The sequence below is a fragment of the Hemicordylus capensis genome, chromosome 3 (assembly GCF_027244095.1).
Source record: "Hemicordylus capensis ecotype Gifberg chromosome 3, rHemCap1.1.pri, whole genome shotgun sequence".
Classification (NCBI taxonomy): Eukaryota; Metazoa; Chordata; class Lepidosauria; order Squamata; family Cordylidae; genus Hemicordylus; species Hemicordylus capensis.
Window position 1 is genome coordinate 251737060 of NC_069659.1, and position 25003 is coordinate 251762062.

A 25003-nucleotide genomic window follows, 5' to 3' on the forward strand; every position below is an offset into this window, starting at 1 on the left:
AGGTACAGAACACACACATCATAGAAGCTTACTATGAGGTTTTAAAATATATACTTAGGAATTTGGAAAAGCATAAAAAAATCATATATGTGCACCAAGGAAGGCCATGATATAGAAGAGGTGTGCTGAACACGATCATGCATTTTTGGAGAGCTCAACCTGCCCTCGGCTGGAAAAGGGCATTGAAAGCCCTTTAAATGCCCTGCAATGCCAGTGCCTCTTCTGCCAGCCAATGGCACTGCCCACCCCCCAAGTAGGCCTGAACCCCCAAAGTAACACACAAGCACAAATTCCCTGGTGGTTTTGGAGCTGGGCTGGGGTGGGGGTGGAATTCCGCTTTCATTGCAGGAGATGAGTGAAAAATCCACATTTGCTAGAATGGGGTATACAGATGCCCGTAAAGGGCCATTCCCCAGCCACGGACTGTGAGCTCACAAGCATAGTCTGCAAGCTCACATGTATTGGATTCCCAACCAGGGAATCCAAGGGGGGGTCGCTTTTATGTGTTTTAACTTTTGTAAACCGCCTTGGGATTGCTTTTAATGAAAGGCGGTATATAAATCTAACAATAAAATAAATAAATAAAATCCCTGGGATCAGGAAAGCAGTCGCTGGGATACCCCTGCCCACCGCTGTCCAACACAGAGCAGCACAGCACAGTTCTGCTTAAGAGGACCCATGGCCTGACACACTTGTGAGGGCACGTAGTCCGTGTGGGCTATCACATAGGAAGAATTGCTCCCAAAACTAGAACAATTCTTTTCCTGACAGCCCTGCTCACGAGTAAGTCTGGGCTGTAAACACCCCACCCACGAGGGAAATGGCTGGGCCCCATTTCCCCACCCTTTCTTTGTGAAAAGTAGAACAGATCCCCCTTAAATCCCCACACTCTTCCCCTATGCAGACTTTTGTGCACCCAAAGGCCATCTAGATGCTCCCTCTGTCCCTGCCCAGGCGCGGGCATGGAGGGGAGGGAGGGGTTGACACTGGGGACAGGCCTTTAAAATTCAAAATTCCCGGGACCTGGCCCCTTTTTTGTGCTTTATGCAGATATCCCGCCAAAGGGATTCCCGGGAAAGGAGAGCCTCTATTCCCCGGCCACAATGGGACAGTAGGGTGTTCATTCTGGGGCACTGGCAGGGGTGCACATGTACACAAGGGCAGGCTGGCAGGCAGGGGACACAGCTTTGCAGCAGTTTGCCCACGGTCCCCAAGGCAAGGAAAGCAGTATCTGGGGTAGCCCTCCCCACGGCTTGCCTGCACACAGAAACCTGGCTCTATTCAGAGCCCCCATAGCCTGACACACTTGTGAGGGAGGTGTTGTTGGGAAAAGGGGATGTATTGCCCTCTTGAATCAGTTATGATTTGTCTGGGCATCGCTCCAACCCCCAATGGTCCTTCTCATGAGTTGTCTGGGGGTGTCCCTATGGCCTTTCCCTCTCATGCTTGGCCAGTGAGCTTGATCCTTGAAGAACAATTTCAGTTGATCCAAAACTGACCCTGGTGGCCGGCCTTGATCATGAGTAAGCTTGGGGGACACAACCCCCCCCAAAGGGGAAGGGGCTGGTTGCCCCTTCCCCAACCTTTCGGGGCGGCCTTTCAAAGCCTGCCAATAGCACCCCTACCCAGAGCATTTGTATGGACGGTGTGGACAAGGGGCTGTGGCACAGACCCTTAAACCCATTCAAAATGCCCAGGTCCGGTCCGGTGCTGTACGCAGATCTCCAGGCATGGGGATCTGCGTACAGCTCCACACCAGACCGGACCTGGTTTCCAGCTTCCCCAGGATGGCTGAGAAGTCCATGGGGGTTGCGGGCAGGAGTGTGCATCTCCACATGGGCAGGCTGACTGGCAGGGGGCACGTTTTTGGAGCAACTTGGTGGCGGTATCCAAGATGTGGAAAGCTTATCTCTGGGGCACCACTCCCAATGGCCACCATCCAAAAAGCAACCTTGCTCTATTTAGAGAGGGTTCTCCATGGGAGAAGGGGATGTTTTGCCATCAGGCATCAGTAGAGTTCTCACTCAGCAATTCTCCCCTCTCCCCTCTGATGGACTTTCTCATGAGTTGTCTGGGGGTGTCCCTGTGCCTTGGACACCCTGAGCCATGGTTTTTGGTGCAGGCTCCGATGAAGGTGCATTGCCAATCCAACCTCCCAGCCCTGCTCATGATTAAGCCTGGGGGGCATGAACCCCCCCAACGGGAAGGGGCTGGGAGCCACATCCCCAACCTATATGTGTATAAAGTAGAACTTTGCTGCTCCTGAATCCCGGCTTGTGGCAGCCCCTCAAAGGTGGATAGGAATGTGGCCCACCAAAATATTTGCTTCCCAGCAAGAGAAGGGATGCCATGTCATGTGGGGGCCATTTACCAGGACATAATCACTTGTGTGTATAGTGTGGACACAGGGCTTGGACCTTTAAGCCCATTCAGAGCTCCCAGGCTTGGTCCAATGTGGCGCTGTATGCAGATTGCCTGGTGTGTGGATTCCTGGTAGAGGAGAGCCCTGGTTTCTAGATGGCCAGTGGCAGTGGGCTTGCTCTTCGGGGCCTCAGGCATAGGGTTCACATCCCCACATGGGCGTGCAGGCTGGCAGGGAACAGGGCTTGGTGGTAGTCGCCAGGACAGCACTCGCCCAAGTGCCCATCCCCACAGCATTCCTGAACAGAGCATCCTCCTTCACTCCCCTTAGTCTACCACTCTCATGAAAGAGCATTCTGTGGGGTGATGGGCTAGGTCTCCAGCATGATGATGGGCTAGGTCTCCAGCGTGAGCTCCCTTCTCATGAGCAAAACTTAGGGAGCAAATATCCCTACCTGGGGAAGGGGCTGGTCGTCTCTTCCCCAGTCTATATGTGCAAAAAGTAGAATTTTCCTGCTCTGTCTTTTATACTTGACTCTGGGGATTCCTCTCCCGGCGCTGTGATGGGGTGCCTGGCTCATGCTGCCACTTAGTGTGTTTGGTGTGTTTGTGAGTATACATGACTGTTGCTCCCTTTTCGGGGAGCAAAGCACTTAGTGCTCATCCTGTCATCCCGTCCCCTTCCCCCTTGCTTGCTAGGGGTGTGTGTGTGGGGAGCAAGGGACAGAGTGGGAATTGTGCCTGCCCCCAAGTGACTGCAACGCTTGACAGGCTGGTCAGTCTGGGATGGGGTGTGGCCTGTAGCCAGGCAACTCCATAGCTACATAGCTAAGGGGTGTGGCTGGTTTTCCAAGAGGCTTCCAGAGAGAAGCACTGAAAACATGAAGGACCAGAGGCCCTGGGTGGATCTGCGCTGCCTCTCCTATGATGAAGTTTGGAAATCGGCACGAAACCAGCTGTGCAAGGAGTCACATAACACCACGGTGGCAAAGCCACTGTTGTCGGCAGCACACCTTAGAGATAACGGAAGGTTCCAACTGGAGTTTGGCAACGCAAACTGGAATTAGCTTTTGAACTGTAACCATGGTTTTGCCCATTCGGGCATAACACAGTGACAACCTCGGCCAGGTTTGACTGTGGTTAGCCATTATGTCTGAATGCGGCCTTTGTGTTACAAACTTCCCTAACATACAACAAAATACAATCATCTTTAGCTTTACACTAGTAATACATTTTAAAAAAAAGATTAACAGACTTATTCATAATAGCTGTATCAAAATAAGAAGTTCAACACAGAGTTTAAAAAATGTTTCTTGATTATAAGAAAGAACTTGCAGTAGTTTAGGGTTTTGTTTTTGTTTTTTTTGCTTACAAGTGATAGAAAGCTCACACCCCTAATCCAGAGCTGTGTATGTGTGTGCTCCGATGCCCCTGCATGAGTCAGTTTCCCATTTACTTCAATGGAAGAGCTGAACTACAAACACAATCATTTGCATGGAGCTGAAGTAGATGAGGGAATGTTGGAACATTGCCTTCTGTGCAAACACAAATCATCACATTTTTTCTTTACAATGTTTTTATTAGGCAGATTATTTTTATTATTCAATTTTATATACATTTTGAACAGTGTCTATGGTGTATTCCTCTTATGTCTGGCACTTTGTAATAAATTCATATTGTACAGCTTGAGGCAATGACATCAGGTTAGACAAATACACAGATTTCAAATATTTGCACCAGAATCTCTGCCTGAGATTTTTGCATAATATTGCTGCAATGCTGGTTTCAAGTTATATTATGTGCTCTAGTGATGCAGTATTCTATTACATTTCACCCTAAATATTTATGTGAATATTTATGTGACCAATTCTTCAGGTTAGGCTATTGCGGCCATTATGTTCTTTTCTATTAGATTTTTTTACAATGTTGTTGTAAATCGCCTTGGGAAGCATTGTGTGTGAAAGGCAGGATAGTAAATTTCTTAAATAATAATAAATAAAACACAGACAATGTGGCTATAATTTGTCAAACAGCTCTTTTTTCTGGAATAGGCAGTTATTTCTGACAAGCATAGAGGAGTACATAACATTTCATAAAAACAACTAATTTATATATACAGACTTCTCTATGATAGTTACTTCAATTTCATTTTAAATGAGTCTTTGTTACATTCAAAGTAATAAATAACATCTCGTTTAAATGTTTAAAAAGATATAAAATTTTTTTAAAAGTTACATATGTTTCCACCTGCACTGTTCATATTATGATAACAATACTGAGCAAATGCTTCAGTCATTCAGTTTGGAGTCACCATTCTCCGAATGCGTCCGGATTTTAATCGAACTAAATCTACAAACCACAAAATTAAAAACATTATTTCATGTTTGAAATTCAAGCCTCTCCAGGTATCAAAAATAATAATAATAAATGAATTCAAAATGTTAAAATATAATCAGTTCTGATCCAGCACCTGTGGCTCTATGTCCCTGTCTCCACATAATAGAACGGGCGGGAATACTTTTGTTTCAGGTAACAGGCATTAAAAACATCATCATCATGCTGGATAAATATGTTTACTCCAGAACTGAAGAACTGAATTTCATAGTATCTGAAGTGGAAGGGGGGTGGGAACTCCCACTCCCACGCCACCCCATAGCAATAACTACAACCAAAAGAAATAGACAACTGAACTGGCATTAAAAATAAATCAAGTTGGGAGAGAAGGGACATTAGAGGCACCAATTGGTGCCAATGCCATTTAAAAAAATCATAATCCATACAACACCTTTTATTAAAAGAAAATTGTGTTTTCCCGGTAGCCTATGTAATTTCCCAGGAATGGATCTGGATAGACCATGCCCAGGTAGTCTGGGAAGTTCTTGATTTGCTAATTGACCTCAAATTGTTACATATACTTGAACACTATTTTCTTATATGGGCCTTGTTCAGATGCCACAGCCAAACCATTATTCGGTTGTCTGTGGCCTTGCCTCAGACTTGTGTACTCCCTCATCCTCCCTTATGCATATTCTAATTTCTATTCTCTCACTTATGATTTGCTATGACATTTGGATGGTGCAAGCTGTGGTTATTGCAAGCTATAGTTTGTCTTCATTAAATCTGAAACTATGATTTTCAGTTCTGGGATGGAGGCAAATTGGAGCAACCACTAATTGACCAATTTGGATGTCTCTGCAAACTATCATTACCATGGACTAAGAAGTGCAGAAGAAAACTGGTGCCAAAAGGAATTTGAGCATACGAATGGTCCTGAAACATAGTTTGGATGTAATGTCTGAATCAGGCCACTATATAATCAAGGTTTAGGAAAACACATGTGCAAAGGAATTAACAGCAAACTGTGGTTGCCTTCGAACTCTAATGTTCTACTAAACTCACTAATCATGCTCAGGTGTTTCCACAAATCGCTGAAAGCTTTCCTACGATCTGGTGGTCTGTCGCATTTTCTCTTGTATTCTCTAACAATGGCCTTTGCTTCTTGTTCTAGCAGAGAAGGTGGCTCTGTGAAATATAGAATTTCAAGGTATATGCACACTTTATAAGGACTACATTGACATGAGATTAATCTATACAAATATCCTGTGAAGAATATCTCGCCCTGTTAATAATTTGTTCTTTTACTTATAGCTAGGTTCAATGATTATACTTGCACAAAATATGTGCTTTTTCTTGATAAATAGTATAACATGTAGAAATGGCAAGCTTGTTTGCTTATCCAAAATGAAGCTATATAATTTTGCTGAACAATGGTGGTTTAAAATAAGTTGAAGGAGGAGTCAAGTTGATCCTTCTCTCAGGTCTTCATTTGCATCTCTTCAGTGCTCTAGCAACATGTCTAAAACATTATGAAGGCACTAAGCAACAATAGTTGTTTACAAAGAGTTGTGCTATTTTCACAGTACACAAACACTTGTTTGTTTTGAATACGTGTTCTTTTAAAGCTCTAAAACCATTAACTTATTAGAAGATGTAATGGGTAACAGTGCTGGTAGCCACATTTAGAAGCTGATCGTTATTTGTTTCTCAACTGTAGACAGCCACGGACAACTGCAAGATCTGTGGTAAAGAGACTCTGTTGTGCATCTTGCTATTACTTTGTACTCATCTTCTGGATAATTTTAACAACTTTCAGCTGGATCTATTGCTAGAAGAAGGAGTTGGCCGCCATTATAGCTATAATGGTGAGGGCTGTGTCAAAGGCACAACTGTAGGTGGGCTGCTGGGCAAGTCGCCTGTAGGGGGCTGCCAAAGCTGTCCGCCAAAGGGTGCTGGCTTCGGGGATGAGACTGAGGCAAGCCATGCTGTTATTTTAAAAACCTCTCTCTTTATTAACTAGGTCTATACAGGTATGTGTTTTGGTGTATCTGGAGATGGAACCAGGGTATTTTTTGTCCCTGGGGCTATTCCAGTAGTGGTGGGGAACAAAGGAAGATGTGGCATTGGCAGGGTAGCAGGCCGTTGCAGGGGAAGAGAGATCAGAAATACACAGGGCATCTCCTCTCTAGCTGGGAACCCCCTATGATTGAGTAAGGTGATTGAGAGGGTGATGGAGTCTCAGCTCCAGGCTGCCTTGGAAGAAACATTATCTGGACCCATTTGAAACTGGCTTTTGGGTGGGCTATGGGGTTGAGATAGCAATAGCAATAGCAATTACATTTATATACCGCTCTATAGCTGGAAGCTCTCTAAGCGGTTTACAATGATTTAGCATATTGCCCCCAACATTCTGGGTACTCATTTTACCGACCTCGGAAGGATGGAAGGCTGAGTCAACCTTGAGCCCCTGGTCAGGATCGAACTTGTAACCTTCTGGTTACAGGGTGGCAGTTTTACCACTGCACCACCAGGGGCTCGATTGGCCTTGATTGGCCTGTTGGATGATCTCTAATTAGGAATTGACGGGGAGAATGTGACTCTGTTGATCCTTTTGGATCTCTCAGTGGTTTCCAATATCATTGATCATGGTATCCTCTTGGAGCGCCAGAAGTGGTTGGGAGTGAGAGGCACTGCTTTGCAGTGGTTCCACTCCTACCTCTCGGGTAGGTTTCAGATGATGTTGCTTGGAGATTGTTGCTCTTCAAAATGAGAGCTATTGTATGGGATCCCACAATGCTTTTTAACATCTACATGAAACTGCTGGAAGAGATAATCAGGGTATTTGGTGCAAAATGTTAGCAATATGCTAATCATGCCCAAATCTATTTCTCCATGTCAGCTTCATCAGGAAATGGCCTAACTTCCCTAAATGTGGTAATATGCTTGATAAGGGAGAACAAACTGAGGCTGAATCCAAGCAAGATGGAGGTACTCATTGTGAGAAGTCGGAACTTAGGAAGTGGCTTAGATCTGCCTGTTCTTGATGGGGTTACACTGCCCCAGAAAGTGTAGGTACATAGTCTGGAAGTACTTCTGGACCCAAACCTCTCCCTGGTCTCTCAGGCTGAGGCAGTGGATTTTTGGAGATAAATGACCTTAAAACAATGGTGCATATGCTGGTAACATCCAGACTTGACTACTGCAATGTGCTTTACATTGGGCTGCCTTTGTATATAGTCCAGAAACTACAGCTGGTACAGAATGCAGGAGCTAGGTTGGTCTCTGGGATTACACAAAGAGATCATATTACAGCCATTTTAAAAGAATGACACTGGCTGCCAATAAGTTTCTGGGTGAAATACAAAGTGCTGGTTATAAAGGCCTGAATGGCTTGGATCCAAGGTATGTAAAAGAACACCTTCTTCATGAACCCTGCTGCCTATATAGATCTGGGGACATCTGGTTGCGGTTGCCACTGGCTTAATTAGTGGCTATTTGAAACCAGACCTTTTCTAGGGTTTCTCTGGATGTTTCTCCGCTTCTCCGGATGTTTTTAAGAGGGACTGAAAACATGCCTGTTTAGTCAGGCTTTTAGTTTATAGTTTTTAAGTTTTATGTTTTAGAGTTTTTCTCTGTATTTTAAACTGTTTTAATTGTGTTAATGTTCTAATTGTTGTGTTTTTAGATTGTGAACTGCCAAGGGACGGTATAAAAATGGGGCAGTATAAAATGTGTTTAAAATGAATGAATGAATGAATGAATGAAGTATGTGATATTATGCAGGAAATAGCCATTTTTTAAAAATTTGGATTTTAGCTCCAAGAAGTATGATTTAATGTAATGATCTAGTAGATACTCATTTCCAAGATGTTTTTCTCACAGAATAATTGTAAGTGTACTAGATAATGGTGGGTGTGGCATAGCTTTGCCAGATTCACAGTGCTTCTGATGCCTTACAGTAATGCAGACCTGTGGAAGTTGAAATGTTTTTATAGAACACTGATGTGAGAATCTGCAATTGCTAAAGTTAGTTTTTCTACACAGTTGTTAGCAGGAATCCTGCCCTGGTCCAAATCTGGAGACCCAAGCATGATATCTACTACATCTGCAAATATGTTAATATAGGAATATAAGTAATGTGTATTTATCATCATACACATGACATATATGTGTTTGTATACATAATGTGTATCATATATACATAATGTGTATCAACCAAAACAGTGCAGAAACATGCGATTTGGTTCAAATTAGCTTCAAATTCAAACTGATTTTTGGTTTGTGCACACCTCTAAAGGGGGGAGCAGCAAAGTTTCCCCTATCCTGTAGTGCCAATCCATTTGTCTAGGTATCAGCTCATATAACAACAGATATAACTTTAAAAAAAACAACATTCTCAAAACAGTTTACTCTGCAAAAGGAATATAAACATTATTCCCTGTCCCAAAGGGGCTCACAAACTAAAAAGAAACACAAGAGACACACCAGCAACAGCCACTGAAGGAATGCTGTGCTGAATTGAATAGAGAGAGTTGCTATTCCCTGCTAAAAGAAGAGAGTCACCACTTTAAGAGGTACCTCTTTGCCCAGTTAGCAGGGGTTAAATCCATAGTGGATGCTCAGAATCCTGATCTAGAAAATGATCCAGCTTTCAGCTGGAAACTGTGAGTACAAACTGGATGTGCATCTGAATGCACAAGTCATCCATCTGCACTTCATTGCTTTCAGTGGGATGCACATCTCCATCCACTTACTGATGTAACTAGTCATTTGTAACTACACAAGTCTAGAGATTAATCAGAATGGCATTTTAGTTTTCCTGTTTGCATTATGTGTATCACAAATACTGCTATTACTTTGGGTGTGCACGTACCATTTGGTGTGGCCCAGTGTTAACAAATTGTCAGGAGGGTCATTTCAATGAATCAGTTCAAACCGGTTTGTGATTGAACCGCTCAAACTGGCCCAGTTCACTGTGGTCTGGTTCACAAGCAAACTGGTTCTGTACATTCCTACTATTGACAACTCAGAGTAATGTCTTTCTGATAGTTCAGCTGTTGAGAACTGATAGAGGGAGTAGGCAAAGTACAAGTGGTAGAAACTTTACATGAAATATAATCTATAAGACAACCACTTATGATAATACAAAACCCCATGTATCTCTTTTAATTACTCTTTAGGTTAATCAAGTTCTGTTACCCATCATTGCTTTCAAAAATTGCATTTCTCTCTCTCCAACTTTAAATAACCACATTTATTCCTTTGCTTTCAGCTATCTTCAGTCACTGCATTATATTCATTTTTTACATCTTCATGTCTAATCAATTTCATTCATTTACTCTTCATATTTACTCTTCCTTTCTACTGCACCTCATGCTGGATTCACCTATTTTTCTCTTCTTACAAAGGGAATTATGGTTAGTTCATTTACGTCACTTATGGTTAGTTCAACCTGGAACTGAGTTGTGTGAAACCTGCCACTTGAACTGAAATCATGGGCCAACACAGATATAAGCTTCAAAAGACTGGGCTTGCTAAAATGATATTGGCCAGAAATCCTGTTCCTTGACACAATTCCTTGTACATTTTGTCACGAATTAACAAACAAAAAAACTCACCTTGCCATATTCAAATGGCTGTATGACTCCAGCCTCAAATATCTCGAGATGTAAAAACACCGTAAGGCTCTTAACACGCTCGAAATCCCTGGTGGCTAGGGAGGGCAGAGGGCAAGGCAGAGTTCAATCTACCTTCCGCCAGATGATCCTTGCTGCTTTATTTGGCATGCCTTTGTGCACCCACACAATCTGCAACGTGATGCATTTTGGGATTCCCCCATGAGTCAGGCGCTCTAGGAGCCCAATTCCATATACACTACCCCAGTGCTGAGGTTAAGGGTACGCTTGCGCCCTTAACCCTGGCTAAAGGCCAGGGCTGAAAGTCAGGTCAGTCTGGGCAGGAGCACCAAGATTGGGAGTGATCCCAGCATGGCACACAAGCACTGCCCAGCCTGGGTTAGGCTGCTCATGGGAATAGCTTTTGTGGCTGATATCCTGACTAATGTTGTGCTTGCTTAAGGAAGTTGCACTAGTACAAGGCTGTTGTGCTAGCTAGTTGCACTACGTCTGGAACTTGCATTCCAGAATAGTGCTGCAAAAGTACAAACATATTTGTGCCTGAGCAACAAGGTGAACAATGTGTGGTTTTGCAAGAGCTTTTACACAATAGCGCAAGAGTGCAATTTTGAACATCATGATTTCACATAGTTATGCAATCTTCATGGACTAGTACAACTTTGTTCACTGCACACATGCAGCATTAGTCAGGACGTTGGCTGATGTTTTCTGTCAGATGGATAGTCACAGTTAGGTTAAGTAGGACAGCTATTTATTAGAGGTATAGCATGACAAAGAACATCAGGTAATAAGGATTTGTTCACAATGGCTGTGGCAAATGATTATGCTCACTCAAGAAGGTACTGCAGTTCCTGAAAGTCACCTAGACAATGGGCACAGTCACCCTCAAGAGCTAATATGCCCCTTCACAATAGTGTGGCAGGGGGAAGGAGTTAGACTAATTATCCCTTGAAACTTGTCCTGGCACAGAGAAGCTGATGTGGTGGCAGCATCACCCATAGGGATATGTGGGGACATTTTACAGTATATAAGGAAGGATACAAACAGGGCAAATGAATGCATTGTCATTCCTTTTCCAGTACACTCAAATGAAATGGCATGCAGAAGTAGAAGTGGCCAATCTGTCCCCAGTGTAACCAGACTCCAAAACATTAACTAAATGGACCATTAATGACTATTGCAGTTTTTGTATAATAAAGTATACTTGCGGCCCTTCAATGAAAAAATATACTGGCTCATATCCTGACTAAATTACTCAATGGGAGTCCCACTGAAATTAAGTAGTCCTTTAGAGTAACTCCTGAATAGTGACAGAGTAACTTAGTCTGGATGTCAATCACTAACATTAAAGCTTTTAACCATGGCAAAAAATTCAAAAAGGAACTTTAGTTCCAATATTCCTGACACCTAAACGATATGCAGAATGAACAGTTCTTTTCCATTTCCCACTATTCAATCAGATAAATAAAACTTGTTTGAAAGTATATTAGAAATTATTGTACCTGGAGAAACAGGTTCTGAGCAGTCAAGATTCTGATTCCTGTACTTTCGAAGGAAGCTTAAAATAGCTGACAGGCCCTTCTGTATCACCTCAAGAGGTGGAAACTCTAGAGGACAATGCCTGAGATTCAAGGCTGTAAGTGAAGTTACGTTGCCTGCCAAAGCCAAAAGAGAAAGAAGTTTGACTAGAATATATGGGAAGAAAGAGCTCTTCTCAGATCCTGGCCTGAATCAATCATTGTCATATGAAAAGGGGTGGTGGTGGTGGTGGTGAAGGAAGAGGGGGACCCAATTATTTGGAAAGTTAATTAAAGACCAGTTTTAATGTAGTGGTGGGCAAATTTCCTAAGCCTTAAAGTGAAACATAAAAATCCTTATACAGTCAACAAAAGCAGAGCCCACCAGCTGTCTTCTCTTTCCCCAACACTGCCAGGATTCAGCCTCCACTCCTGTTTTCTCCTTCTAGCCCAGGACATCCCAGCCTCACTCCAACCCTTCCTTCTCCTAGACCTGCCCACTGTTCTTCTCTTAGCCTCAAGTTAATGCTTGCTGATTTCTCCCTTCCCCCAATATGGTACATAGTTAATGAAGACTCACTACCAAGAGGCCCATAGACTTTGCTTCTATTGCTGCTGTCAGCTTCATTCTCTTCCCAGGCTGCACCTCCTTCTGCTATCAAACCTCTAAGTCTCAGCATGTGGCTGGGAAGGGAATGTAGAGGGGAGGGGGAAGTCTTGAATGGCTTCTTTCTTGATTGCCTGGGAGCTTACACACTTGAACAACCCAAGAGCTGCATGAAGCTTCCAAACCATAGTTTAACAGATCTTAGAGTACTTACAGTGCTTTCAGACAGCACCAAAAAAATATTCCGCTATGTAAAAATACAACTCAAGGCTGACGTGGCCAGTTCTGTGCTTTTGGAAAACACTTACCTCTTATTATCCAAGTGCTTGATTGCACTTGGATAGCTACTCTGCATTTCCCTATAAAGGTGGTTAAATCTGTGGAAGTCTGCCTTTGCATATTCTTCAAAGTTGCTTTCAGAAACTATCAAATGATCAACCCTGTCTATTTCATGAGTGCAAACATTATGAGCTAATTTTGTATTTCCTGAAAGTATCCAAGCAATTATCTCTCTTAACACCAGCTAAATGGGCACACTTTTTAGAGTGACAAATCTCTTGTATTTAGCAGGAAGATAGCAACTGTCCATACTCAGTTCAGCACAGCATGACTTGTGCTCATAGCAAGGGAGGATAGCTGGTCTTGTGGTAGCAAGCATGACTTGTCCCCTTAGCTAAGCCAGGTCCACTCTGGTTGCATAGGAATGGGAGACTAGAAGTATGAACACTGTAAGATATTCCCCGTAGGGGATGGAGATGCTCTGGGAAGAGCATCTAGATTCCAAGTTCCCTCCCTAGCATCTCCAAGATAGGGCTGAGAGAGATTCCTGCCTGCAACCTTGGAGAAGCCGCTGCCAGTCTGTGAAGACAATACTGAGCTAGATGGACCAATGGTCTGACTCAGTATATGGCAGCTTCCTATGTTCCTATGACTTCCAGTGGCTGTTGATGGTGTCTCCCTTATGTTTCTTTTTAGATTATAAGCCCATTTGGGCAAGGAATCATTTTCTCATTTGTTTTATTATGTAAACCACTTTGGACTAGTTTGTATGATCTGTGTGATCCATCCCAACAGCTGCATGATTAGGGATGTCCTTGAGCACACCCTGCTTTTGGTGTATTCAGCACATTTCCCTTCATCTAATTCTGCAATGTGGTGAAGGGAGCCTGTCTAAACCACCCACTCACACACGATGTAAAGTTAATGTGCCCCCACACACATACCACATTAACGTGGTATTGAGATAAGAGTGTGAGGGGGTGGTTCAGATGAGCCCACCCATGCATTATGGAGAAGGCAAAAGGCAAATGGGGAGTGGAAAATGGAATGTGCTCATGCACAGACCTAATCATACAGTAGGTGGGCTGGCTTGGGTATATTGTCTGAACCAGCCTAGAGTGAACTTTTTGTTGAAGATACATATAAAATAAAATAATAATAATCACATACAGAACAAGTGAAATGCAATAGCTGACTTAAAGCCATAATCTAGTTACTGGTGGCTGAAAGTCACACTAACTATTATATTCTGGCTTTAAGACAGATATTGTGTTTCACTTGCTATGTTATCAACTTCTACTGGGAAAGTGTGAAAACTTGTGATCTAAAAATGCTTTAGAAAGCTTTCCAACAGCAGACTGAATACAGCAAAACAACAACAACAAAAGATATGTTTTTATCAAACAGGATGGAGATCTCAGAAATAAAAGGCACTGAGCTACAATCCTAAAGTCTTTAGCTGCATGAACAAGTGATTTATACATCAGTGAGAACATGGAAACCCTCTTCTTGGAGAAGCTCCTGGTCAACAAACCACTTAGAATCATATATATGCCCTCTAATGTGTGGACCATATTGCAAAAGGCTGCTGGTCAGCCACTCTGCCTAGAGTTTTAAAAATCTTTCAACAGAGCACATGGCTCCTTTGCACGCACACACCTTGGACTTGGGGACTACTGCCTTTATTTACTAAGATTTATAGCACCTTCTCCTCCACCTAAGAAACCCAGAACAAGTAAAAGCATCATTACACAAAAGGCTCTTTGTCTCAAAGGCTATATAAAAGGCCAGTGGACAAAATTTACATCAGCTGTAGCTTGTCTTTGCTCATTTTTGTTGGATGAAGGGTTTTGGAATTTCAAAGCCTACATACTCTCATCCAAAGAACTCCAATAAAAGATGCAATGTTAACCTTTCTTCACCTGCACCAGAAGTAAATTTTTTAGCAGAATTGTCTGTTTTTGAAAAATAAAGAAAGGTACAATTGTGCCCACAGCCGGAAAACCAGAAGGAAGAAAGGATGGGGCACACATACACTAGATACAAACAGGTCACACCTTTATTGATACAGCTGCTATTATATATTGGCAGAAGGTGATCAGGGATACCATGATGTTCTGGCAGTCTGATAACTTTAAAAAAAAATCTAGCCTGTCTTCTGGTCATCCAGGGAAGGCAGAAGGTCTAGATCAGCAAGCAGAATGCACTGCTCATGTTGCCCCATAGCCACCAACCTGGCAACCTGGGGTAGCTAGCAAGTGTTGTACTTACACCCAAATGTGAGAACCCTTAAGCAGACCCCCGCCTCCATGAAGAGGTCTCTCCGCTCCCCGCCCCCAACTCTATAGTTGCTGTCAGATGCCCAAACACTTTTATTTTCCGGATGTCGACTGTGTCAGCATGGTTTCCCCCATGGTCCATCAGAACCAGAGGCTGAAGCCACATCAGGACAGCCACAGCTCATACCACTAGCATTCTACCTGATATCCTTCCCACACCAGGCATAAACAGGTGCTCCAGCTGGAGGGTAGGGAATGTCCTTACACTAGTGGAAACGTGAGCTGCCTTCAGCTATAATCAGTTTTGTGTGCAACCAGTTTTCTATAAATAAGTATACCCAAACTTTATAAAATCAGTGTGAAGCTTGCAACTGATTTTAGTGAGATGAAGGCTGCATGTTTTATTTTCAGTACTTGAAAAAAGAGAGACAGCTGACAAATATTATGATATTGGCTCCCAAAGCAGCATCCACTATTTTACCTACAATTCTTTGAGGTCATTCATACAATCAAAAACTGGGGCTATTCACACGCTCAGGCAGGCAGGCGGGCGGTAAGGCTGGGCCAACGCACTTTCCCACCAGACGAGCAACGAAATGTTGTTGGGAGCACAGACTGCGTTCCCAGATGGTCTGTGCTGCACCATGCAACGCAGAGCTCTATAGGCTGAGACCACTTGTCCTGGCCTTTGGATACCTCACAATGTACTGCACAACATACTGTATGTGGTACACTGGGCGATTCCCCCAGGAGATGGATACTCTAGGTGCCTGTCCCTGTGCCCACTTGGGCTGAATGCAGCCCAAGCGAACACATGATCCCAGAGCTGGGGTTAACAGCATGTTGCACCTTTAACTGGGGCTTAAAGCCAGGTTAAAAAGCTAGACTAGGTGGCCCTGCCCTCAAAGATGCACTTAGGTAATTTTGGAGCCTGGACCGAAAGGCCTTTGGAGGACTCCCTCACAACTGGAAGCACCCCTCCCGCTGCATGTTAAGCATCATCCCCCTACAAAGACACAGACACACCCTGTGACAATACCTGGGTAGCTCTTCCTCCTACCTTACTTCCACATAATCATTTCTACCAAGGTTTTCCTCTAACCTTGCCTCCACACAACCAAAAATTGGGAGCACACACAGCTCCAAAACCTGGGAAGAACACATTGAGGCTCTTCACACGCACAGCCTAGCCCAGGCTAGTGAAGCTCAATCCCGGCACTGCCCCTGTGCCTAGCCCCATTTTTAAAAACATTTAGCCCCATTTAGCTGAGATTAAGTGAACCTATGGTTCACTTAACCTTGGCAGGCAATTGTCTGGGCAATCACCACTGGGTTAAGAATCTACCCCCACCCCCCGGGCCAGCCACCATTTCTGTCAGCGAAACGCTTTGTCTTCCACTGCATTTAGATTAACAAACATAACAATAGTAGACTGACAAAATAACGAAAGTAAATAGAGGCTGTCTATGCATATTTGCACACAATTTGTTGAAAAAGCCTTATTGGTTTGTCTTGCATTGTAATTAAAAATGCACTTCAGAATCAAAACCTTTAAAAATTGTTTTTTTGTAAACACTATTCATATAAATTAAAAATACTCTTCAATAACATAATGTTCTTTACACATAATATACTTGGTTAATTTAAGGTAAACAGAGCTTGCATCTGTTTGGGGAGGACAAAAGGGAAGGTGCCAAGAATCTTGATGACAGTCAACAACATTTTTTTTCAAACTGTCTTAAGAAAATGGCATTTCAAGAAGTCAATTCACAGTTTGACAGAACATTCTTTTTTCCACCATGAGAGCACAATACTTAATATTCTGTATGAGTCTATACTTTATTCATGACTGCATTATGCAGCATATTTGCACATAAATTCTTTCTGCAAAGCCTCTCCTGGATGACAAATATCTTAATAGATCGGCTTTGCCTTTTTCTAAATTACCAGCAATTAAAAACTATGATGAATGTTGAAAAACAAACTTCCTGTGGAATATCTCAGCAATACTAACAACAGGACAACGGCAAATATTTATATATGACAATGAATATTTATATACCTCTTTTCAACAAAAGTTCCCAAAGCGGTTTACATAGAATGAATGAATGAATGAATGAATGAATGAATAAATAAAAATAAATAAATAAGTGAGTGAGTGAGTGAGTGAATGAATGAATAAAATGGCTCCCTGTCCCCAAAGGGATCATAATCAAAAAAAGAAGCATAAGATAGACACCAGCAACAGCCACTGGAAGGATGCTGTGCTGGGGATGGATAGGGCCAGATGGACAGCAGTAGACTTACAGTCTCCAATGTCTTGGTTATCTTTTGTGCCTCTTTGTTTCTATCTATTCCTAGGCTAACTCTCAGCCACTCTATTGAGAACTCTACTCTCTCTGTACAGTGTGAAAATCTCTACGTGCACACACACACTTTTTGGTCACATAAATAATTCATCTCTAAGAGAATACAAAGGCTGCTAATATAACTTGATTCTTTAGATTCAGGAACCTATAATACGGGGAGGATAGGAACATAGGAAACTGCTATATATTGAGTCACACCACTGGTCCATCTAACTCAGTATTGCCTACATAGACTGGCAGCAGCTTCTCCAAGGTTGCAGGCAGGAGAGTAGCTCCATCCCATCACACATCAAGTCTCCCATTCATATGCAACCAGGGTGGACCCTGCTTAGTTAAAGGGACAAGTCATGCTTGCTACCACAAGACCAGCTGTCCTCCCTTGGAGAAAAGATTACATGTTTCTTTACACATAATATACATGACAATAGTACAGCAATAATGTAAAGTATTCCTTAATGAAAAATAAATTAAGTTCATGCATTACAAACAATATAAATATGTGCCAAGTGGGGGTAATACTTTGTGAGGGAGGTTCTAATAACAATTGTAACAATTGTAACAGAATAACAATTGTGATTAGGAATAAAAAGAGGCTACAATTTAGTTTGACATATTTTTAACATAACATTTGGGGGCCCACCATATGTTCCTATAGAGTCCAGCATATAGAGATCTGGTTCTTAATAATATGGATACTATAGTCTATTGCAATAGCAACTGGTAGCTCAGGACTAGTTGCATAAATATCTATTGCTACAGACCCTTAAAGGCATGATTCCAAGAAAGAAAGAAAGAAAGAAAGAAAGAAAGAAAGAAAGAAAGAAAGAAAGAAAGAAAGAAAGAAAGTAAGTTTAAAAAAAATTATTACACCTGCTTGAGATCTTAGATAATGTTGCTATCTCATGAATTTGAGGGGCTCTGAAGATTCAGGATCCCTCTTACTGGGTTCTAAGTCCAAGATCAAAGTATTCTGATTTTTACCAGTAGCCTGAGGTAGATATCCCCTGGAGCTGTGAATTTTGCTTTTTCTGACCTTGACACTTCTGGCATAGGTACTGAAGGACTTGTTGATCTGAACCACCACCACCACCACAATATCCCACTATTTATCTGAATTCAACATCAGATCTGCTCCTGGTTCTGACAGTCATTGAGGCTATTCACATGCACGTGCAAAACCGGCTAAGGGCACCATGGCAGCAAACCTGCCAAACAAGCCCTCTTTTAAAATGAGGTTAAGGAGCGAGTGCTCCCTTAACCCCATTTTTTGGTCATCTGGCAGATGCGGCTGCTTGCACATTCCGACCCACCCCCACCAACCGCTGTCTTGGTGTGTGGGGAATCGTCTGGGTGCGTGGGAAGCACCCAGCCAAGTAGTGATGATCTGCGGGGAAAGTAAGTCTAACCCACCTTCCCTGCAGCCTGCTCTGGAGCCCTTCTCACTGCTCGTGAGAAGAGGCTCATTGTCTTCTTGTCTGTTGCTATTGAGTCAGTTCTGGTACAACCACAATACTGTATGCCAATTGATCAATGAATTGCACCATCATCATGAAATCTGTCCAGAATTTCTTATTATTCAAGACAACATTCATAGTAAAAGGTAATTACTAAAATTGCAGAAGTTTTAAAAAGGATATACTGTATTCTGGAGGGGAAAGTACTTACCAAGCTGCACAGGAAGTCTTTTGATAGGATTCCTTTCTAACAGAAGAGTTTTCAACTGTCTTTACAATTAAAAAACCAAACATAAGAGGATAAAGAAAACAAGCATTAATTAATTGACAAAAATGTGTACATTCTGTAATTTATTTGCCTGACTGATTTCCTGCTACAGGAATAGTATTTCAAAGCAGAAGTATGCAGCTAGATTACTTGCAGTGGGAGGAGAGCTGCTCTTATGGTAGCAAGCATGACTTGTCCCCTTTGATAAGCAGGGTTCACTCTGGCTGAAAATGAATGGGAGACTACATGTGTGAGCACTGTAAGATAGTCCCCTTAGGGGATGGGGCTGCTCTGGGAAGAGCAGAAGGTTTCAAGTTCCTTCCCAGGCTTCTCCAAGATACGGCTGAGAGAGACTTCTGCCTGAAACCTTGGAGAAGCCAGTGCCAGTCCGTGTAGTCAATACTGAGCTAGATGGACCAATGGTCTGATTCAGTATATGACAGGTTCCTTTGTAGATTCCAAAAGGCATCTAATTAATGAACTATGGTTACAAAAATCAAGAAAAATGTTGTGCCTTTCAGATTTTAGGCCAGATAACTGAGGATCATTGGGGATGGACACAGGAACTCAAAATGGTGCCATTTTCTATCTTACACAATGTTTAAACTTGATTAGATGACCAGTTAAAAACACACTGAGGAGATTCTCACGATCCACCAAAAGCGGGCTAAGAGAGCCTAGTCCGCTTTTGGAGGATTGTGTGCTGCCACGGGAGCCGTGCAGTTCCCGGAAGCAAACCCTTCTATTTCCCCCTCCCCTTAGACAAGGTTAGCGGAGCGAGCACTCCGCTAACCCCATCTATTTGATTGTGTATTGCTGCAGCATGGCTCCACACCGCAGCAACACACAAGGAGATCCCTTCTGGGAAGCTGAAACAAGCCTCCTGGTCCTGGGGGTCTCTCCAGGATGCCCCATGCACTTGCGCAGGGCATCCTGGAACTTCCAGGGGCCGCGCAGTCCCCGATCCCCTGCCAGCTCCATGCCAGAGCTGGCAGTCGTGTGGGCGATCGATCCTGCCACCCAGGGCTGTCTGGGGATCGTCTGCGGGGAGAGCGGGCTAAGCCCGCTCTCCCCGCAAACCCTCTTAAGGCAGGTCTCACTAATCGTGAGACTCACCTCATTAAGTCATATAATCTGAGCTTGGTTTTCCAAATAGTTTCCAAGCAATATTAAATAACTAGCCAAACCCGCACAGAGTATCTGTGTGCTATTTGGGGCCAGTGGTTACCTCTTCCCCCCACCTCTTCTGCCCCAGTCTCTGCTTCTGAGCGCAGCTGCCTCTCCTTCCCACTGCCACTTCTTCCCCCCACACACACTTTCTTTCCCCCATCCTGGGCCTTGTCTCCATGGCTGGGCCTGCTGCCACCTCTGGCCTCCACGGCCAGGCCCACCGCTGCAGTGGCAACCAATCCTCCTGGGTGCACCTCAGCCAATCAGGCGTGTCCACCACCCAGCCAATCAGCTGGGCGCCGGGACGCACATTCCAAGGCACACCCAGGAGAATTATATATAGAGATTTGACCACAGAACACAATATTCTTGTGTTTGGTCTAGAATGATCCTCTCTCCCACATATCTATGAACCAGCGCAGTTCAAGAGGTTTATGGACTGGACAGTTAGAACATAAAATCCTATCCCTGAAAAAAAGCTGCTAATTAGTTAACATACCTCTCTATCATATATTTTGAAGAATGTGTTCGTTTGTTTGGAATAAAGTCATACTTTCCGATGACTTACAAATACCAAATTTTCCATACACAATCCTGCTACTGAAATTAGCTGAATGCATTACTTGTTACACCAGAATATGCTCAGTGAACAATTAATTTTTCTTTAAAAAAGAAGAAATGCTGAATATCATACATCCTGGTTATCTACAGACCTCAAATTTTGCATAAACAATCCTGCCACTTAAGTTAGCTGAATGCACTACCTTTTACACTGAAATATGCTGAGGAAAAGGTTTAAATATATATTTTTAATTTTTAGAAGAAATTCTGAATATAATCATATTTTAACTGTTCTTATTCTCAACATATTATTAACACTCAATAATCATATCAATAATTCCAAAATGACATCATGCCCAAGAGAAGATCTTTCTCAGATTCAAATTTACTATGATTCAAATTTACCATATATGATAATTATTCAATAAAATGAATACTTGAAGTTGAAATCCTACAAATTTCAAACTATTCTTTTACTTCCTTTTTGCAAGCACTTTAATAAAAATGATCTATTACATTTAATTTAATTTCTTTAATTTAATTTCTTGAACTTTTATGTAAGTGTAATCATACAAAACAACTTTGGCCACTCAACAACAGGCCTCACCTATTAAGTGTACCGTCAAGTCAATTTCGACTCCTGGCACCCACTGAGCCCTGTGGTTTTCTTTGGTATTCTACCAAAGAAAACCACCAGGAGGAGTTTACCATTGCCGCCTCCTGTGAAGTATGAGAGGATGCCTTTCAGCATCTTCCTATATCGCTGCTGCCCGATATAGTACCAGCAACCTTCTGCTTGTTAGTCAAGCATTTCCCTGCTGTGTCACTTACCACTATTTATTTATTTATTTATTTATTTATTTATTTCCAGAAGACTATGAACTGTGGGCTAGCATAGCATGGATGCTGATGTTAGAAGTGCCCACACTGTGTTAGGCAGGATGTCAGCCATCCTATCTGCATACTAAGAATGCAAACCATTTCATAAATTGCATTTTCCCTTCATGGATATAAACAGGTTGTATGCTAGTCTAAAGGTCAAATTAAACACTGGGAGAAGGCAATGGTAAATCACTCCTGTATTCTACCAAGAAAACCACAGGGCTCTTGATCGCCAGGAGTCAACACTGACTCTTTCCTTTCCTATATGAAAACTAGGTAAAGTAAAGGGGTGGACAGATCTAATGTCAAATGGACTGTGTGAAGAGGGGAGCTGAACTATTTCCCCTTGCTGCTGCCCTATTGTCACAAGCACCTTTTGCCCAACCCAGCTGGGAAATGTTTTGATGTTAACATCACTTCCTTTTAACAAAAAAAGTTCTCAAAGTGGATAACATAACAAAATAACATTAGAGTACATTATATCAAAAGTACATTAGACCACTTTCCTCACAGTCCTTGCTTTCTGCAATGTACTATAATCCGTTAAGCTAATTTAAACAATTTTCTTAATGATAATTCATTTTTTAAAATCAATCGGGGCATGATTTAATAATACATAATTTCATAATTAGTATTCTACAACAAAGAATAAAAATAAAATTATTGCTGAGCGAGTAATACAACAAAAGACCTACCTGTGGCATCCAATTTCAGAGGGAAGCTCTTTAATTTTGTTATACCGCAGGTCCAGCCAAACAAGGTTTGGCAGGCGCTGAAAAAAATCTCCAGGAATCAATGACAGGGCATTTCCTTCCAAATGCAAATGCTGAGGGGGAAATGTTTTTGCATATGTATTTATAAATATGCAGTGATCTTTACTTGGCAGATAATTCATGGTTTTTTATTATTTATAATACATTAAAGCATTTAATTAAATATTAAAATTTTAATGAAAATATTTAATTCAACAAAAAAGTTCTCAAAGTGGTTCACATTGCAAGAAGTATTTAAAAAAATTGTTCCCTGTCCCAAGAGGGCTCATAACCTACAACAAAATAACACACCACACACCCAGTGGAGACACAATCAACGACCACTGGAGAGAGATGCTATGAACTAGGACAGTTGCTTTCCCCTGCTAAATATAAGAGAGCCATTATGTACAAAAGATGCTTATTGCCAGTTAGCAGGAGTGAATTCCTAAGAAACACTAGATAGGTAGATAAAAACTATGAGCTATTCAAGTATGTTTTTCAGAACTGTAAAGGATATAGGGATGATGAAATATAAATTATACATGTAGGCTGTAACTGTAAACCCACTTACTAGAGAGTAAGTTCCACTGAACAAAGAGGTACTTATTTCTGAATGCTTAGAATTCTACTGTGCAGTTATTTAATCTAGTTCAAGTTTTAAGAAAGTAGAGGAAGAAATCAGAACAATCAAGTTTTTTCCATTTATAATTCATATATTCTCTACTGATTATACACTTTAACAACTGCTATAGTGCACGGAAATCTTACTTTAAGGTTTAGAAACTTGTAAATATTCCCAGTTAGGTGCTGTAGATCCCTTCGACTCAAATCCAAAGAGACTGCAGAATTAGACACAAGGTTCTCAAGACTCTGGTGGATGGTTGTTGCTGAACCAGAAGCGGAATCACACTTCCTTTTGTTTTGTGCATTCTGAGAGTTATCACCACCACCATCACTATCACCAGCACCACCAGTATCTTTGGAAGGCCACTTTTCTTCCATCTGATGGGAAATCACTTGGACAATATCAGAAACCTACAAGCTCATCATCCAAAGACAATACTAAACGGAAAGATAACAACAGATTTTTTTTTAACCCTTTAACTGGAAGATACTAAGACATATACTCTACACATGATGCAATAGGAAAGTAGACAATACAGGCAAATTAACAATCTAAATATACTTAGGATGTATACAGGATTTGTACTACTGGGATTCTTACAAAAAATACTGGATGAGGTGGGCCTTGATCTGATCCAGTAAGGCACATCTTACATTCTTCAGCAAAAGCATCTACTCAGGATCACTCAATGCAGATTAGCTATACCTTAAAGGATTCTAAGTAGACACTTGCTTTGAAAACTTAACTCATGTCATTGGCTCCTGCAGGGTTCTTGTTACAACTACAGTAGAGCATGACAGAGTGGTCCCATCGCATCACCTCTGTATGGCTCCCTGAGTAATTGTTTATTGGACCTGTCCAGAGCTTTGGTCAAAGCTGAATACTTTGCACAGTTATCCCCCGCTCCCCAATACGGAGGCAACTCTCCAGCCGTGCAGTGCTACACTTTGCCCAGTGCTGGTGAGGCTTCCCTAAGGTAAATGGCAAGCTCCTGCATCATCTTGGAAGGCATGCATAGAATACTGGGAAGTATGCCTTCTCAGCAATTTCCCCACAGCACTCTTAAGAAAGGCTTAAGAAATAAATGACTTACATTGAAGGTTTTTTGCCAAAGTGGCCCTCACTTAAAAGTTAGTGAAGATCACTGAGCTACAGGATAGTATGCAAATACATAGTAAAAAGTGCAGGTGCCAGCTTCATAACTGACTTGGGGGAGGGAGTAGAGGGAATGTTTATCGAATTTGTAGAATATATTAAACTGACAGGGGGGAAGAGGGGAAGTTAACATTTCAGAAGACAGCAGCAAGCTTCAAACTGATAAAATGGAAACAAACAGAACAAACTTGAATATTGGGCTAATACCAACAAGATGAACATCAACAGAGACAACTGTAACATTCTATATTTAGGGAAGAAAAATCAAATGACCAAGTATAGGATGGGAGAGACCTGGCTTGGAAGCAGCACATGTGAAATGGATCTTGGTGTTTTAGTAGACCACAAGCTGGACATGAGCAAGCAGTGTTCTTACATTTAGGCTGCATTAACAGAGGCATCATGTCTAGATTGTGAGAAATAGAAGTTGCACTCTATTCTGTGCTGATCAGACTACACTTGGAGTACTAGCTGACATACTAACACAGACGCATCCATGCTGTGGAGAACTTTCCTAGCTGCGCAACACCTGTACACCTGCAGGTGGGTGAATTTCACTGATCATCTCTGCCTCCAAAAGTGGCCTGAGTTACTTGAAAATGTCCCTAATAGTCACAGAGTCTTTGGGGACATATTTTTGGGTGACAAAGGGTACTTCTGGGGGCAGAGAAGATTGGCAGATTCCCCCCGCTTCCTGCACACTGGCACTGTGATAGCGGGGAAGGTCTCTGCAGCATGGACATGCTGC

General features: G+C 42.3%; 1 protein-coding gene across 4 annotated transcripts in view; it reads right to left on the bottom strand.

Moving 5' to 3' along the window:
* Positions 1 to 25003, bottom strand: part of LRRC27 (leucine rich repeat containing 27) — a 67862-nt gene that overhangs the window by 40553 nt on the left and 2306 nt on the right. For 3 of the 4 annotated variants that reach the window (XM_053312414.1, XM_053312413.1, XM_053312415.1), the window contains exons 2-6: positions 23244 to 23537; positions 22416 to 22546; positions 19051 to 19109; positions 11837 to 11989; positions 5761 to 5883 (exon numbers count right to left, since the gene is read on the bottom strand). In XM_053312414.1, the coding sequence (XP_053168389.1) occupies positions 5761 to 5883; positions 11837 to 11989; positions 19051 to 19109; positions 22416 to 22546; positions 23244 to 23477 (700 nt within the window). In that variant the 5' untranslated portion in view covers positions 23478 to 23537. The remainder of the gene's footprint in view (positions 1 to 5760; positions 5884 to 11836; positions 11990 to 19050; positions 19110 to 22415; positions 22547 to 23243; positions 23538 to 25003) is intronic. The other variant, XM_053312416.1, reaches the window with a different exon arrangement.